This window comes from Micropterus salmoides, unplaced genomic scaffold (assembly GCF_014851395.1).
Source record: "Micropterus salmoides isolate LMB-PRFRI ecotype aquatic unplaced genomic scaffold, ASM1485139v1 Ms_hic_scaffold_7, whole genome shotgun sequence".
Taxonomy (NCBI): domain Eukaryota; kingdom Metazoa; phylum Chordata; class Actinopteri; order Centrarchiformes; family Centrarchidae; genus Micropterus; species Micropterus salmoides.
In genome coordinates, this window is record NW_024044459.1 from 23,333,507 (window position 1) to 23,348,909 (window position 15,403).

The 15,403-nt window shown below is 39.0% G+C and overlaps 1 protein-coding gene across 2 annotated transcripts in view; it reads right to left on the reverse strand.

Moving 5' to 3' along the window:
- Window positions 1-15,403, reverse strand: part of si:ch73-72b7.1 (netrin receptor UNC5C) — a 206,995-nt gene that overhangs the window by 42,781 nt on the left and 148,811 nt on the right. For both annotated transcript variants that reach the window (XM_038702904.1, XM_038702903.1), the window contains exons 5-7: window positions 3,467-3,647; window positions 1,034-1,201; window positions 115-279 (exon numbers count right to left, since the gene is read on the reverse strand). In XM_038702904.1, coding sequence (XP_038558832.1) covers window positions 115-279; window positions 1,034-1,201; window positions 3,467-3,647 — 514 coding nt within the window. The remainder of the gene's footprint in view (window positions 1-114; window positions 280-1,033; window positions 1,202-3,466; window positions 3,648-15,403) is intronic.

The window sequence follows — 15,403 nt, forward strand, 5'->3', positions numbered from 1 at the left end:
AAGCCATTTGTTCGAATTGGCATACACATTTTTCATGGTTAGGCATGATATATAACACAACTTCAGTGCCTTTAGAAGTGATATGTCAATGCTTCTTCAGTTACATCAACTCACTTTGCATACAGAGTCCGTCTGTACAGTTCTGAGACTGGAGAACCATCCCCTCGCAGTCCTTTCCTCCATTTTTAGGTGCTGGGTTGTTGCACTCCCTCCTCCTCCACTGGGTACACTCTGTCCCACAGGCCGACCACTTACTCCATTCTGTCCACACACCGTCCACTAGAAGGAAAGGATGGGGAAAAGAGCCAGAATAAGAAACGACAAGAACAGATATGAGACCAAGGACAATGTCCTCAAATTGGTTCCAAACCCACTTAAGTGTATTATATGTAGGGTGGAAAAGTACCAAACAAGAAAAGAAGTGGAATAAAGCAGAAGCTAAGAACAGCTAGAAACGCGTAGCTAGAAAAAAAAAGTAAAATAGCACAAAGAATATAATTATATAGTACACTGTAGATAGTGAAGTGGTAGGTACACACATTTGGGGGCTGGGCGATATGGTCAAAAAACATTTTTGGCCATATCGCCCAGCCCCCAAAAAATTTCAGACCATTCGGTATCGATTATTATCACAGTCAATGTCAAATCATTATTTTGTTCAAGTTTAAAGGCAGATTTTTGCTCCTGAGTGAAAATTGAAGAAACAAGATGCTTAATTATTAAACTTTTCTGTATGGTCAGAACGTGACAAACACTTGATGCCAAACAGTGGACCACTTCACAAGTCTGAGGTAGAACATTCAAAACTATTATGAAAAAAGCTTTTTTCAAAAAATGTGATTAGTAAAAACTTTTTTCAGTCCCTTTTCCTCAACAAAATAAATATCTTAATAGAAAAATGAAGTGCTAATTTGTTCATGATTCAAATGAATTCAATCAAAAATTGGGTACAGTAGAAGATACAAAAACAAACTAAACTAAAAAAATATTGGATAAAATTGGACTAGAATACATCAGACTAGAACAGACATACCGGTGCACAGTGTGGTACAGGGCAGTTTTTGTATGGCCTGTCCATCACAAGGCAGTCCTCCGTTGAGAGGGGCAGGGTTTGTGCAGCTGCGGGTTCGTTTCTGGAAGCCCCTTCCACAACGGCTGTTACACACTGACCACTCCGTCCATGTCGACCAACCACCGTTCACTATGGCAACAGAGATCAATAACTTTGTAAATGCATTTGTTCCTCTTTCATTGAAAGTATTTCAACTTTTTCCATTTATTTGATTGTTTAAATCCCTTTGTCAAAAAAAAGTGTTGTTAACATCAGCTCTAAAAATTACTGGCTGAACACAAAGACCCCTTGCACAGCACACTCACACATGTCCTCTATGACTACTTTAAGCTAATGCCATCAGGAATGTGTTTTAGATCGTCTGTATAGCAAATAGAAGGACGTTTATTCCAGAAGCCATTAAGACTGACAGCCACAGTACAATAACTGGTCCTTTTACTTTGTAAATATATTGATAAATACCACTGTGTATTTCAACTCTTTCTAATTGTCTTTGCCTCTGAGGGACAGTATTTTCAAATGAACCGGACAACCATCTGTGGTAGACATACTAATGGGAAAGCCTCACATTTTGTAATGTTTATACAAAATAGGTCTGTGATGAAGCAATTAAATGGCACAGGGTGCATTAAAATCTGATTGTGTTGTTTGCTGTTATTGAACTATTTTTCTTGATGGAGTCAGTGCGTGTTTTGCACATAGCTGGAGGCTGAGTTGTTGAAGTTTAGTGAGAACAGCTGGATTTTCCTGCACACCAAAACCACACACACACACAGTCTTGTGCAACCTTTCGATTACCCTGCTGCTACTGTAGAAACACTTTTTCCCCACTGTGTTCACATGCTGTCATGTTGCTTGCAAATTACTTAACCCTGAACTTGCTCTGGAGAGAGCACAGGAAGAAAAAAAAAGAACTATTATAGGGCGGATCATGGTTCTGGGTTTTTGCGAATCCTCAGTAGCTAAAATAACATGTGTGTTTTCAAAGTCTGTTTGCATCACCCCCCACCCCCTAATCCCCATATTGTCTCTTTAAATTTTTTGTACCCATACTAGATTTCCGTCATTTCAAATCATTTAGATTTGATTGTTGCTTCATTATTTTGTATTATTGTTGTTTATCATAAGGAAAATGTGGCAGCATAGTGCAGACAAAGATAAGGGCAGATGGGAGACAGACAGAAGAGAGAAATTACGTATAAAGTTAGAATGAGTCACAAGGACACCCAGGGAGAGTGCTGACATCCAGAGAGGTGTGGTGGGGTGAAATTCCTCTGCTGCATCGCAGCAGCTCTGTCTCAGCCCACTGGACATTACCCACACTCATTTCCCAACGCCCAATTAGAAATGAATCATCAAAGAGAAAGTAACCGTTAAAATCACGTACAGTCACTTTTGTCATCTGCGTTGTTAGGTTGTTCAACTCTTTTTTCTCCCTTATGCACTCACCTGCTTTCTCCCACTCTGTTGTTCTCCTCTGCCTCTCCTTTCTCCTCACCTGCCTCCCCATCCATCTATAGCTGTTCCATTTTCCCCCTTATGTTCCTCTGTTTTTTCTGCGACTATTTCACCTTGTCAACAGTGTCAGCAGGGCCCTTGTGGAGCCGAGAAGATTGAACCACAGATTGAACAATCTATTTCTGTAAGGATACATCAGTGTCAAACCACTCCATCTCTCGCTGTCTGTATCGAACACGCACACATGCACAGTTATTTTTGATTGAAACACTCCTCCTAGTGAATAGACTCGGTGTTACATTTGAGAGAAACACTGTGTGTAGGTATGTGTGTGAGTGCTCTGCTATACATTGTTTCTCCTCAAAATGTTTCCTGTCTTCTCATGTCAGGCTGACATTTGGTAAAAAGAGAAAAAAAAAGGGAAAGTGAGACAAGGCATATGAGGCATTTTTCCTTCACATTTTTTCTTCTCAGTTTTTAGTTAAAACAGCAAGAGAAGGGCACTGCCTGAAAGACAAACTAACACCACTCGGAACAGAGCTATTCAGAGTTATTTTCTGTTGTTTTTCGCAGCTGTTATCATCCCATATGCTGCACAATTTATTTGGTGGTGGGACTCAGGTTTGGCTGAAGGCTCAGACATTTGGAAAGCCCAAATGCTCTAATTTAAAACTGAAGTTGTGATTGGTGGATTTTAATTGGGTGAGGTCAGGGGTGATGTGAGAATATCAGGCCAATCACAAAGAGAGAGGGTTGGCATGGCGGTAGAGCTAATTTCATGTGGCAGATGGGGGCTGGCTTGGCCAATCAGAGACATTGTACGGTAGTTTCTATAAAGGCGTCATATCTTAAAATTCTAGTCACTAAAACAGATAATCAAAATAATTATAGCTTTAGTGACAAGATTGTCAGCAAGCCGCGAGCATGCAAACTTACCATAAACAATGACAGTTGCTGTGGTGCTCCGTCTTTTGGCCACTATGTTCTTAGCCACACATGTGTAGTTGGCCGTGTCAGACAGACGCGCCTGTTTGATGATCAGATTGTGGTCGATGGTGATGTAGAAGTTTCTGTCCTCTGCTGGGTCAATTATCTCTTCATTCTTCAACCACTCCACCTGGGAGACAGAGAGAGGAGAAATTAGGTCAGATATAAATGTTTCTCTACACCTCTGATATATAAAGAGAAAAGATGTAGAAAATGTAGCTAACGCAAGATGATAACAGTGAATTGCGTTTTTGTGTAATGACACTATAGAGCCAATGTCTAATCTGATTTTATGGTGAACAAGGAGTGTTTGCCTCAAAACAAACTTCAGTTTGTTTTTGCAACAAACTATTCTCATACATAACATGTTACAGAAATCAAATGTAAAAATTTACAAGCAAATAAATCTAGTGTGTACTTTCTGGGGTCGGATGTAAAAATAATTATGAATAATGAAACGCTTCCTACAGGAAGATGTTTATGCATCAAGTCACAAAAATCATATAGCTGTAATAGTAAAGACCATCTACAGTGGGCACTTCACAATATGGAACCCCCGGGGGGCAGTGTAAAAATGGAGGAAAATGTCCTGAACATATGCTTTCCCAAGGTGCTTTGGGTAAAGGGTGGGACAGCGGGAAACTATCCTATTTATGAGCCTAATCACATTTCCTGAGTGCTGTATTTACTGGTCCAAACCCTCATAAATTCAGCCTGTCCAAGCTTTATGGCAGGCACATAAATGTCCGAGCCGCGTTGTTTAATTCACGTTGTTTAATTTCCTCCTCCCTTCGCATTAGGAAATGGAAATCTCAGATGCAGAAAAGAAGAAATTCAGTGTTATTCTGCATTTTACTACCTTCTCAAGCTCGGCTGTCATTCTTCTCTCTCTCTCCCTGTTACTCTACCTGCTTCCCTCTCTGATCTTTAGAGATTCGCCAGTGCTCTTTGGCCATGGGGCTCATTGCAGCGCTGGATTCTCAAATCTTAAGTGAGATGCTGTGTGACCTTTCAGTTTCTATTACAAAGTAAAGGTTATATTGGAGAAAAAAAGCAAAGACAAAAAAACAGAAACATATTTTTATTTATGCAGTGCAAATGGTCAGGCAAGGAGTTTATCCTTGTACTGCAAAATAATGTTGGTGCTCTCTCACTTACAAAAGCAAATGCAATGCATGTTATATGGATTTTTATTTAGTCTTGTTAGTTAAATAAGCTGTACTGTGGTCACAGAGAAAAACAGCACACAGACAAACTCAAACACAGAGTTCAATGCAATATTGTTGTTAATATTTGTTGCACTCTGTACTTAAATCAGCGGCACATATTGTGGCTGCAGCAGTTATTAGACGTGATGACAATAACTTATTTATTTTTTACTAATTTGTAGTCTGAAAAAATGTACTTTTACATGTTTTTTCACCGTTTTATTTTCTATAAGTTTAACTTGACTGTCTTGGCTTCTCACTTATATTAAATAAAATTAATTCAGACTCCTTTAGTTCAGTATAATATACATGGTGCACATATGTTGACAGGAAGCTAAATGCCTTTCCCTCATCAGGACTGAAGAAAAATAAAATAGAATCAACTATGAGAAAGGTTTTCCTATTGACTTAACTGAATGTTCAAGGCCTAAAGTCATCAGCAAGAGTCTCACCCCCAAATTGAATTTGCCATTTGATGATCAAAGCAGCATGATAAAATACCTGTAAGCTTGTGCTGAACCACCAACGCAGGGGATATTGAAAGATAAAACAAGTTACATTTACCTGACGGTTTTATCCAAAGCAACTTACAATTGCTATATATGTCAGAGGTCAAACACCTCTGGAGCAACTAGGGGTTAAGCGTCTCGCTCAGGGACACAGCAGTGGATGGGTCACAATGGGGAGTTGAACCCAGATCTCTCACACCAAAGCCATGCGTCTTATCCACTGCGCCAACACCAGTTAAATTGGATAAGACTGCTGAAAAACGAAAAAATGATCCCAAGTGAACTATCCCTTCAAGCTGCCTAAGGACGCTGAGGGACAGCAGGTGTCCCTGACTGTATTCAACTATTTTAATGTCAATGTAAGTCAGTTAGTGTAAAGTGTTAGTGTTTCCTCTTTGTAAGCTTTACCTAGCCAGTACCAGTTGGGCAGCCACAACCTTCCACCCCCACATTTCCACAAGTTATCTGTTGGTTTGGTTTGGGGACCACAGTGGCCAACACTAGAGAAAATAGTTAACTCTACGTCATGTCCCTGGAGTCCCTGGAAAACTGATGTGATGGCACTAAGGGTGACCCCGAATAGTCGAAGATTTGTTGCTTCGATAGAAGGAGCCTGATTTGACTGTCAATCTCTGTAAATGCTGTAAATAAAAATGTGAAAAGAAAGAAGCTTTAAATAAATCTTTACAAAATGCATGAATAAATCCAATCTTGTAACCCTAATATGTGTGTGTGTGTGTGTGGTAGAAGAGGAAAAGACAGCTACCTTCTGTAGTGGCTTATAGTAAAGGAGTGTCTTGTTCAGAGTAATCAAATACTAATAATACCCATAATATACTGCTTCATCACAACTTCTCAGATGAGTGAACTATTCAAGTAACCTGTGAGTCTAAATTGATGAAGCGGATAATGACTGTAGTTCATAATTTATGCGAATGGATAAGTGCACGCTTTAAAGCTTGAAAGATTGGAAGAGAGATAGCAAGAGAGAGAGAGAGAGAGAGAGAGAGAGAGAGAGAGAGAGAGAGAGAGAGAGAGAGAGAGTGTGTGTGTGTGTGTGTGTGTGTGAGCTTTAAAGGATGGGAAAAGTCAGAGAGGAAATTGAGAAAGATAGAAAGGTGTAAATACTAGTGTTTCATCTGTGAAAGATAAAAGACCAGAGATGAACACATAAGTTAAATAAGTGGTCAAAAACACAGTAAAATACGACTCAGAAAAAGCTGATTATAGTTTTCTGTCTGTGTGTTGTGGTTGTGTTTACATTAAATGAAATCAAACTTAATTTGAATTGTTTGAGACTGATACAATAGGGGGAACAGTGCACAAGTCATGATAGAACTTCATTAGGACAAATATGAGAAATGGAGAAATAACAGAAGAGAAGTTGTAACAAACATATATGTGGTGTACATTCTTACTGATATCCCAACTTAACAACAAGATACAAGGATTATTGAATATCAGAGACTCCTCTGCACAGTTATACCGTCCGTCCGTCCATCCATCGTCTTTCCACAATCTCCATTCTAATCTTTTTGATACTTTGTTAAAACTCCACAGTTCGTGTATTCAACCATTTACTTTGCTTCTTAGTTCCTTTACTGCAAACACTAATACGCTACTGTCAGTCAACAAAACCAATGAGGACAAATGTGTCAACCTTTTTTAAAAGTAATTTGAAGCCCCCTTCCAATTAACCTATAACTTGCTTACTATAGCAATGTCTACTGCAGTGCTAAAACAAGCAACACACACGAAAAAATAGCTGTGTGTGCGTGCATGCGTTGAAAAGTAGCACAAAGTATATAAAAAGCAAATATTTCTCATTTGCCATTAGAACCAATGGTCATTGACACACATCAGTGAAATCAACTGTCACATCAACAATATCATAAATGTTTGTTATGTCATCCAAACAATACATTAAAAGTACTAAAAAAATATATACAACTAAGAGCATTTACTGGCAGCTTATTCATTTTAGTGGTGAGCTCTTGTGTGATGATGCACTGAAAATAGCAGCAGTCGTTGATGATGCCTGTGAGACTGACGTGTGCTCTGCTGGGCTCAGACAAAGAGACCACATGTGGTGGATATACGGCCATTGCCACAGCATCATTAGCCACAGCTGGTGTAAGAGAGTGAGTGTGTGTGTGTGTGTGTGTGTGTGTGTGTGTGTGTGTGTGTGTGTGTGTGTGTGTGTGAGTGAATGGCAGAGGGTGGCTGATTGGATCAAGCCAACCCCAGGGGAGAATGTGTATTTGTTATTTTAACTCTCACCCCCACTTCACCTGTCTCTCTCGCTTTATCCACACGCCAGTAGACACACACACACACACACACACACACCCAGAGCAAACAACACCAGTAAACCTGTGGTTTATAGCCATGCTGTAGATATGAAATAATGACATTATACATGCCTGTGTGGACTTCAAATGCTTGCAGCGTGTGATCACACGTGCCCTCTGTTTCAACTGTAACAGGATTTTAATAGAGGTTCAAGAAAAGTCCATTCTTCTTTTCTTTAGAAAGAGGAGGCTTTGTCTGATCAATTACACACTCGCTTTATTCATGTTTTCTTTCTGGTTGACCCAGTGACTGAGACATTCATTTGGATACAGGGATATTTCAAACCTTCTGCACCTGAATGCTAGATAAAAGTTTGGATGTCCTCAGTTCTTAATAACGCACTTGTTTGTAGTGTTTGGATTTTGCAATATACACCATGTGTTATGAGGAGTGATGAATTCTAATATGTAATTACTTCCACATGTTTTCTTACCCACAACTTAAGGACAAATGTCCCATGTCTTGCTCTGTAATATCAAGGCAGTTTATTGAGATATGCATCTTTCTTTGGCAGTGGAACAAAGGCTTGGTTGCATGCTGTGCAAGATAAAAGTAGGCCATGATATAGAGATATATGCTCTCTTTTGTTGCACTGGAGAGCAGCACAAAATGTTTTGAGACGCAAAGCTTTGCCACATATCTGCTACTGAGAGCAAGAACATCATAGTCACACTATGTCACAAAGAGAAACAGTGTAAATCTTGCAAAAGCAAAACAAATGGCAGACCACAGAGCAAGAAGTGAGATAACAAAGCAAAGAATATCTATTACAAATGCTAAAATATGACATGCTTTGTGGAGCCACTACAAAGAGTCTCACATGGGAGTTGATAAGAGCACAGAGATAGAGGGTCCGTGGATAGAATCTGCCACTGAATCACAACATTCATTTTCAAAAGTAGCAGCAGGCATAAACACACAGATGCACAATAAAAGTATGACGAAAACACAAAATAGACCAGTTAAAATAAAATCTGATTCTGCTATCAAAGTCAGGCAGGGTAATCACGCTGTATCACATGTGTGTGGGGAAGCCTATGTGTGTGTGTCTGTGAATCAAGTGTTAGTATATTTGTCAGTGAGGATTATCCCCTTGATTAACTTTATTATCTGGATCCCTATAAGAACACAGATGAGTGGGTTAAAGAGCTCCTGTAGTGATTACTCTACCTATGTGTGGGCAGGGACTGAGTCAGTGCATGTTTTAAAGGGTAGAAAAAAGTGACTAATGGAGACAATTTTTTATTATTTTTTTTAATTGGTCCAGTATTGAGTGAGTGCTCTGCAGTCAGCAGCAGCAAAACAGGCTTGCAACGTAATCCTTTTGGGCAATTGCGCACTGTCAGAGTACGCCCACTAATGTGCTTCTTTTTGCCAGTGAAAGGCTCAGATTGTTACCACTAAGTGTCTGACAATATTATAGAAAGGAACCCCTACAGAGATAGACCCTTTTTTTAATAACCAGAGACAGCTGCTATTCTGTGGTGTCCACCCACCAAAGTCACACAATAGCACAAACAAACTAACCAATCGAGGCAGCGGTAGACCAGCAATGCCCTTGTTCTGCAAGGTAAAATTGACCCTGTTTTTGTCAAGGGAGTCTGGTGGCTTTAAACAGAGCACTGCGGTGACATCAAGAGGAGACAGACAGCGAAGGGATAGTCAAGACAGACAAGGGCAAAAAGAGCGGCTAAAGTTATTTCTTTCAATTGACCACAGGGCTATTATCACTGCAATATTTATTTTTATCTATTTAAGTAAAGACGGGGAAGCTGCACATTCACAGCTCCAATGCGATCAGTTTTATTTTAAGTTTTATGAATCAATTTGGCAAATCTTTGTCTGAATAATCCTGAGGAATTAGTCTGAAGAAGGCAAGATGTGCCGAACACTGATTCATATCTAAAAATAAAGCGCTGAGTTTTCTCCTCCATAATTTAATGTCTACCTATGCAACCCTGTCTCCTAGAAATTTCCTTGATATACTACTAATTGGGCCTAGTATGTTTTATGTGAAGTGGCAAAATGTTTTTTTCAATTGTAGGAAGTGTTTTTGTACTGCATGGTCAATATTTGGGGAAGATCTTGATTTTCGTTTAAAAAAAGTAAACATGTCTTCACACTTAACACACTTAAGTGCTTTGAGTAGCTAAACATAACCAAAAACATAAGGCATGCTTTATTTGCTACGACTGGATATTGTATGATTGAAAAATGATCTGACTTTATTGTTAAACAAAAGTAGCAGTGTAAGAAATTGAATAAGCTAAGACTAGGGCTTCTTTCATTTTGGATTCTACTTTGTGACAGCCCCTTCAAAGGAAAATGCTGGTAAAATGTTATGTTGGGAGTTGACGGCCTGAATTCCCGTGTCACAGCTGAACCAATGAGTGAATCCACTGTTTCTGAGACGTTCACAAGGCTGTTTCTTGTATACGTATATGCACAACCGACCAGAGTCAACTTATTTGATGTGCTGGTCCACACAATGCATTGTTAACATCTGGAATGTGTGTGTCAGTGGATCTTTGGAGAAGCAAAACTCCAGCTTAAACACTGTCTCACTGTCCTCTCCCAATCACAATACTCTCCTATACGCATCATCAGCACACACACTCAAGACACAAAACCGTCAGACCACTGCCAGATGTGCCACACTCATTTTTATTGGCTCTGCCTGGCATCTAGAGAGGCATTGCCATAATTGGCATGCTTGTTTCCATTATTAAACATTCACATTTGCACCTATGCTCATGTAGGCATATAAACAAAGCCACACACGCACATGCATGCACGGGCACACACATGCGCACACACACATAAAATGCAACATGCCAACCTAGTTCTCAAGAGCCCGGTGAGTCCAGTCAGCAGAAAATAAACCGGCTAAGTGATAAATACGAAGGACAGAGGGAGGACATTAAAGCAGAAAGGCAAGAAACAAAAAGAAAGAGTTAAGATGAGAGAGGGTCAGAGGACGACAAAGAGGTGGAGGGGATGGAGGAATTAAGCAAAAAGATCATGGTCGAGCAACTGAGAGACTGGAGAAACAGAGCAGGTGGGAGAAAACATATTGAGAGTTGTAGACACAGACAGAGCGAGGGAGGGAAGAGAGAGAGAGAGAGAATGAGAGATGAGTGTTGGCAAAGCAGACCATCCATCTTTCTCTTCTGCTGCCATCAGCTTTCTTGACACAAACCCAGACAATTGGCTATAACTGTCTGTGTGTGTTTATCAGAGGATAATACCAACAAATACCACACACACCTAAACACACACACACACACACACACACACACACACACCCCGCCTCCTGATGTGTAGCTAAGTAGAATAGTAATGAAGCTATTCATTAGTGCAGTAACAAAGACCATTACTGGCTAATCAACAATCTTCAAACTCAATCGAGGAAAGCTAATAGAAATTTAATCCAACAGCGCACATGAATATGGTGAAGACCATTTGTGTGTGTGTGTGTGTGTGTGTGTGTGTGCGTGTGTGTGTGTATGTTGATATTAGACAAAACAATTAGCTCATTTTGATAAGATGAACAAAAGGACTTTGTTCTTTCATACAATTACAGGAGAGTAACCATCATGGTGAAAAATAAACAATTTCTTCCCTCAGTATCAAATAAATGTAGCACTTAAAGTTAAATTTAGTGTCTAAATGTACCAAATTATACTACCATGATACCTGAAGTATCCTTTCATTTCAATCAATCAATCAATCAGACTTTATTTCTAAAGCACATTTAAAACAACCAGGTTGACCAAAGTGATGTACACTGACATGAAACAATAAATAGACAAAATACAACACCAGACAAATACAACATACAGCTCTCATGCCAGCTAGGCAATGATGGGCTTTAAAAACAAACAATTGAATCTTAAAATCAATCCTAAAATTAACAGGGAGCCAGTGAAGAGAGGCAAGAACAGGGTTGATATTATCTCGCTTACGAGTTCCAGTAAGGAGACGAGTGGCAGCATTTTGAATCAGTTGTAGACAAGAGAGGGAGGCCTGGCTAACACCTATATACAGAGCATTACAATAATCAAGGCGTGTTGTGATAAATGCATGTATAACCCTCTCGAAGTCTGAAAGAAACTTGCTTTCACAACAGAATTGATCTGCTTCTCCATTTTAAAATCACAATCCATTTTAACTCCCAGGTTTGTTACAACAGACTTAACATAAGGTTGCAAAGTGCCCAGGTCTATTTGTGAGACATCAGAGGTGCCGCTGGGTCTAAAAATCATGACCTCAGTTTTACTCTCATTGAAGTTTAAAAAATTTAAGGCCATCCAGGCTTTAATATTATTAAAACAGTCAACCTATCTTGTTAAAGAACTACCATCTTTTCTTTTGATGGGGAGGTAGATTTGCAAATCATCTGCGTAGAAATGGAAGATGATTTTATGTCTTTTTCCTCCTAGCTTCCTAAAACCTAATTAAATCAGAGATGAGAGATGCTTTTTAGGAGCACTTTGATTTCTAATCAAGTATTGAAATACTCAACAACAGCTCTCAACTGTCAATAGAGCTGTAGAAACAAGTATTGTTTATAGTAATCCTGGTGTGATTCTGTGATATGGTAACTTTTGTAAACTGGGTTTTCCCATACTGGACCAGTGCTGTACAGCCTAAGTTATAAAAAGTTTAAAAAAAATATCTTACATGCAGCGGTACATACTTTACTACCGTAAAACTTTGATTGATAGCTCAGGCTTATTTTTTGCTAAAATCACTGAATTGAACCTGCCTATATTTGGGACCGGCGTCCATATAGGACAGGCCTTTAATTCCTTTTGCCGGAAAACTCTTGCTCAGCAAAGTGTGAAATAGGCTACTATATAACTGTTTACTTCAACCAGTATTAAAATTACTGGTATAAAAATAATTATATCAAATAACATATTGATTACAAATCATTCATTTGATCTAGCTCTGAGAGACGGCTGAGGCCCTTTTATTTTGTAGGCAAGTAACGGAAACAAGCATACCCAAGATCAGGTGCAGGGAGTGTGGCACAAGAAACAGAGAGCAATGGACTTCACACGATTTCACATGACAGTAGACTTTTCTCAACTTGGATAAATTTTTATGAAAAGTCGTTTTTGATTTCTTTGATCGGTGGACCCTTACAGACTAAAGGAATATAAATAATCAAGGGGTGGACACGTTACGGACTTAACGAGCGCTCCAAAGGTCAGGACACTTTCTTGTTTTATAAATCTATTGATGCCAGAATTAGACTATGGTGCTCAGTGTTTCTGTAAAATGAACTGAACGATTGAATTGTGGAGATCTAACTGATCTAACGATGTTTAACATGTCCATATTGACAATAGCTTAGAACTGGCTAAAGCAAGCGACCCAGCGGGCTTTTAGAGGTTTTATACATCCAGAGAATTTCTGTAAAAACATGGCCAGGCATCATATCGAGGCCTGCATATATTTGTCAAAATGTGTGTACCCACACCAGGCCAGTAAAGCGGGTGTTTGGGACTCAGCTACTAATTAAAGTTTTACAGTATAAAGACAACTGAAACAGTTTTTGCTTCGCTTCCCAAGTTAGTGGCCGAAAATTTTTTTAGTCATGTTTTTCTCATTGAGAATACATCACAATGAGAGGATGATGCAGCTGGTCACACTGAATTTGTTCAATACCATTAATGTTTCTATCTTTATATAAAGCAATAGGAACTCTGAAATCTACTCAGACTATTCACTCTCTTAACTTTCACTTTATTACCTCCACCAAGATGGTTATGTTTTCAGTGGCTGGAGCATTATGGGAAAAACTACCGACTGGATTTACATGAAACTTGGTGGAAGGAGGAGCCCATTAAATTTTGTAGTGAATCATCATTACAGGGCAGATATAGGAAAGTTTTTCACTTTCGTTGACATTGCAAGATAGGGCCTGTGGTAAAATTCAACCGACCTGTGCAAAATACATAATAAAATGCGACAGCTGAGATGAGAAGGCGTCAGCACAAACATATTTTAACATACTGTAATTCCAATAGTTTTGGAAATATATCCAGGTATATTTATAGTGGTTGCATATCATAGAAGACTGGACGGTTGGCCGTGGCAGAGGTCTGTGCTCTCCGACTGACCTTCTAGTGTTCTTACTCAGTGGCGGTTCTAGACCAATTTTGTTACTTAAGGGGGCCAAGCTGGTGGCAGGTGTTTAGTCAGAGGGGCACATTCAATCCAGGACAAAAGAGACAAAGGCAATGTTCAAGCTTTCAAAATCTCTTGTTTAGTATATAATGTAATGTTTTAGTATGTTTCAGTAAGTTACAGTCATTTGTTTCAGTAACAGGATCTTTTCAGTAACTTAGTTATAGTTTTATTAAATTACATTATACAAAAAACCCATTCCTGTTAACTTCAGCTGAAGTTACAGAACATTATTTGATGTAACACTTCTTAATAAGGCTCAATGAACAGTATAAGCTCTTGTGTACTAGACATTCTCTGGATCCCAGTTTGTATTTTGTATCCCACTATAACTTTTGTTAGGAAACAACAAACTTCTCCATATTCTCCCCTGTTATTAGTCCTGATGTGAAGTATACACAAAATTAAATACTTAGGCCATCATCTGTGCATTATAAAGGGGGATAAATTTTATGGCAGGTTGAAATAATTGCTTGAAAAATAGAAATTTCTCCATATTCACTCCTGTTATTAGTCCTGATGCGAAGTATACACAAAATTAAATGCTTGATAGAAGGCCTTCATCTGTGGGATACATATTTTGGTAGACTGCATGTCCACCCAGGTAGGACCAGTAGGCTACTGTTATCGCTTTTTGTGCATGAAAAGTGCTGTTTAAATGTAATACATTATTAAATTGTTATAATAATTTACCCTTTAAGGAGGGGGACTCAGAACAATTTCCAGCAATATCCAAAGGAAACATGGAGTACAAGGGGAAAATATTGTCTACAATGCTGCATACAGTTTAATGTACATTTCGTCGCAAGGAAAATATATTGCTATGATTACTGTAGACCAGGGCAATTCAATTACAGATTCAATTGGGCCAGATTTTAAAACCAGCACACAGAGATGAGCCAGACATTTTCTCATGAGTTGGGATCATTAAGATTTTATTGACACACTTGTATTGGTAATCCTTATTGGTTAAGTTCTTTATCGATGCTCTTATCAGTCCTATTTATTACTAGATAATTGCAAATATTATTAAAAAAATCATTTAACATTTTTTATTAACTAAATGTTGTTTCTAGAGCAGCAACAGGATTTACAACAGCAAAGTCATTAATATCTCACTGGAAACAAATCTAACATGTCAGTAAAATAAATCATATTCCTGACATCAACATACTGAGTGAAGTTTAGAAATAATGAACAGCTCAGTCCCTCCTCTCCTCCTTCTCCTTCTGCTGCTGCTGATAGAGAGGAGGGCTGGTCTGTCTCCACCAGCTGAGTTTATAATGTGCCATATTTTAATGTAAGTGGCAAACTAAGCTGAACAGTCACTAAAGACAGACAGCTTTCACTTTAGCTTGTTTGTAACAATAAGCTATTATCTGAACTAGCGCTGTGCTTGTGTAAAACCTGAGACTGAGCAGAGCGTGTTTATGCTTATTAAACAGGAGTGTTGGTAAAGAATTGGCTTTATTGTACCAGCTAAGTCTTTATTGTACCACGTACATACACAAACCAGTGTAGTTGTCAATGCCCGCAGATCAGCTGGCTGACTTCGATCCGTGTGTGTGCGTGCACGTGTGTGTGGAGGCGCTCTGCAGACACACAAAGGAGCGGAGAGG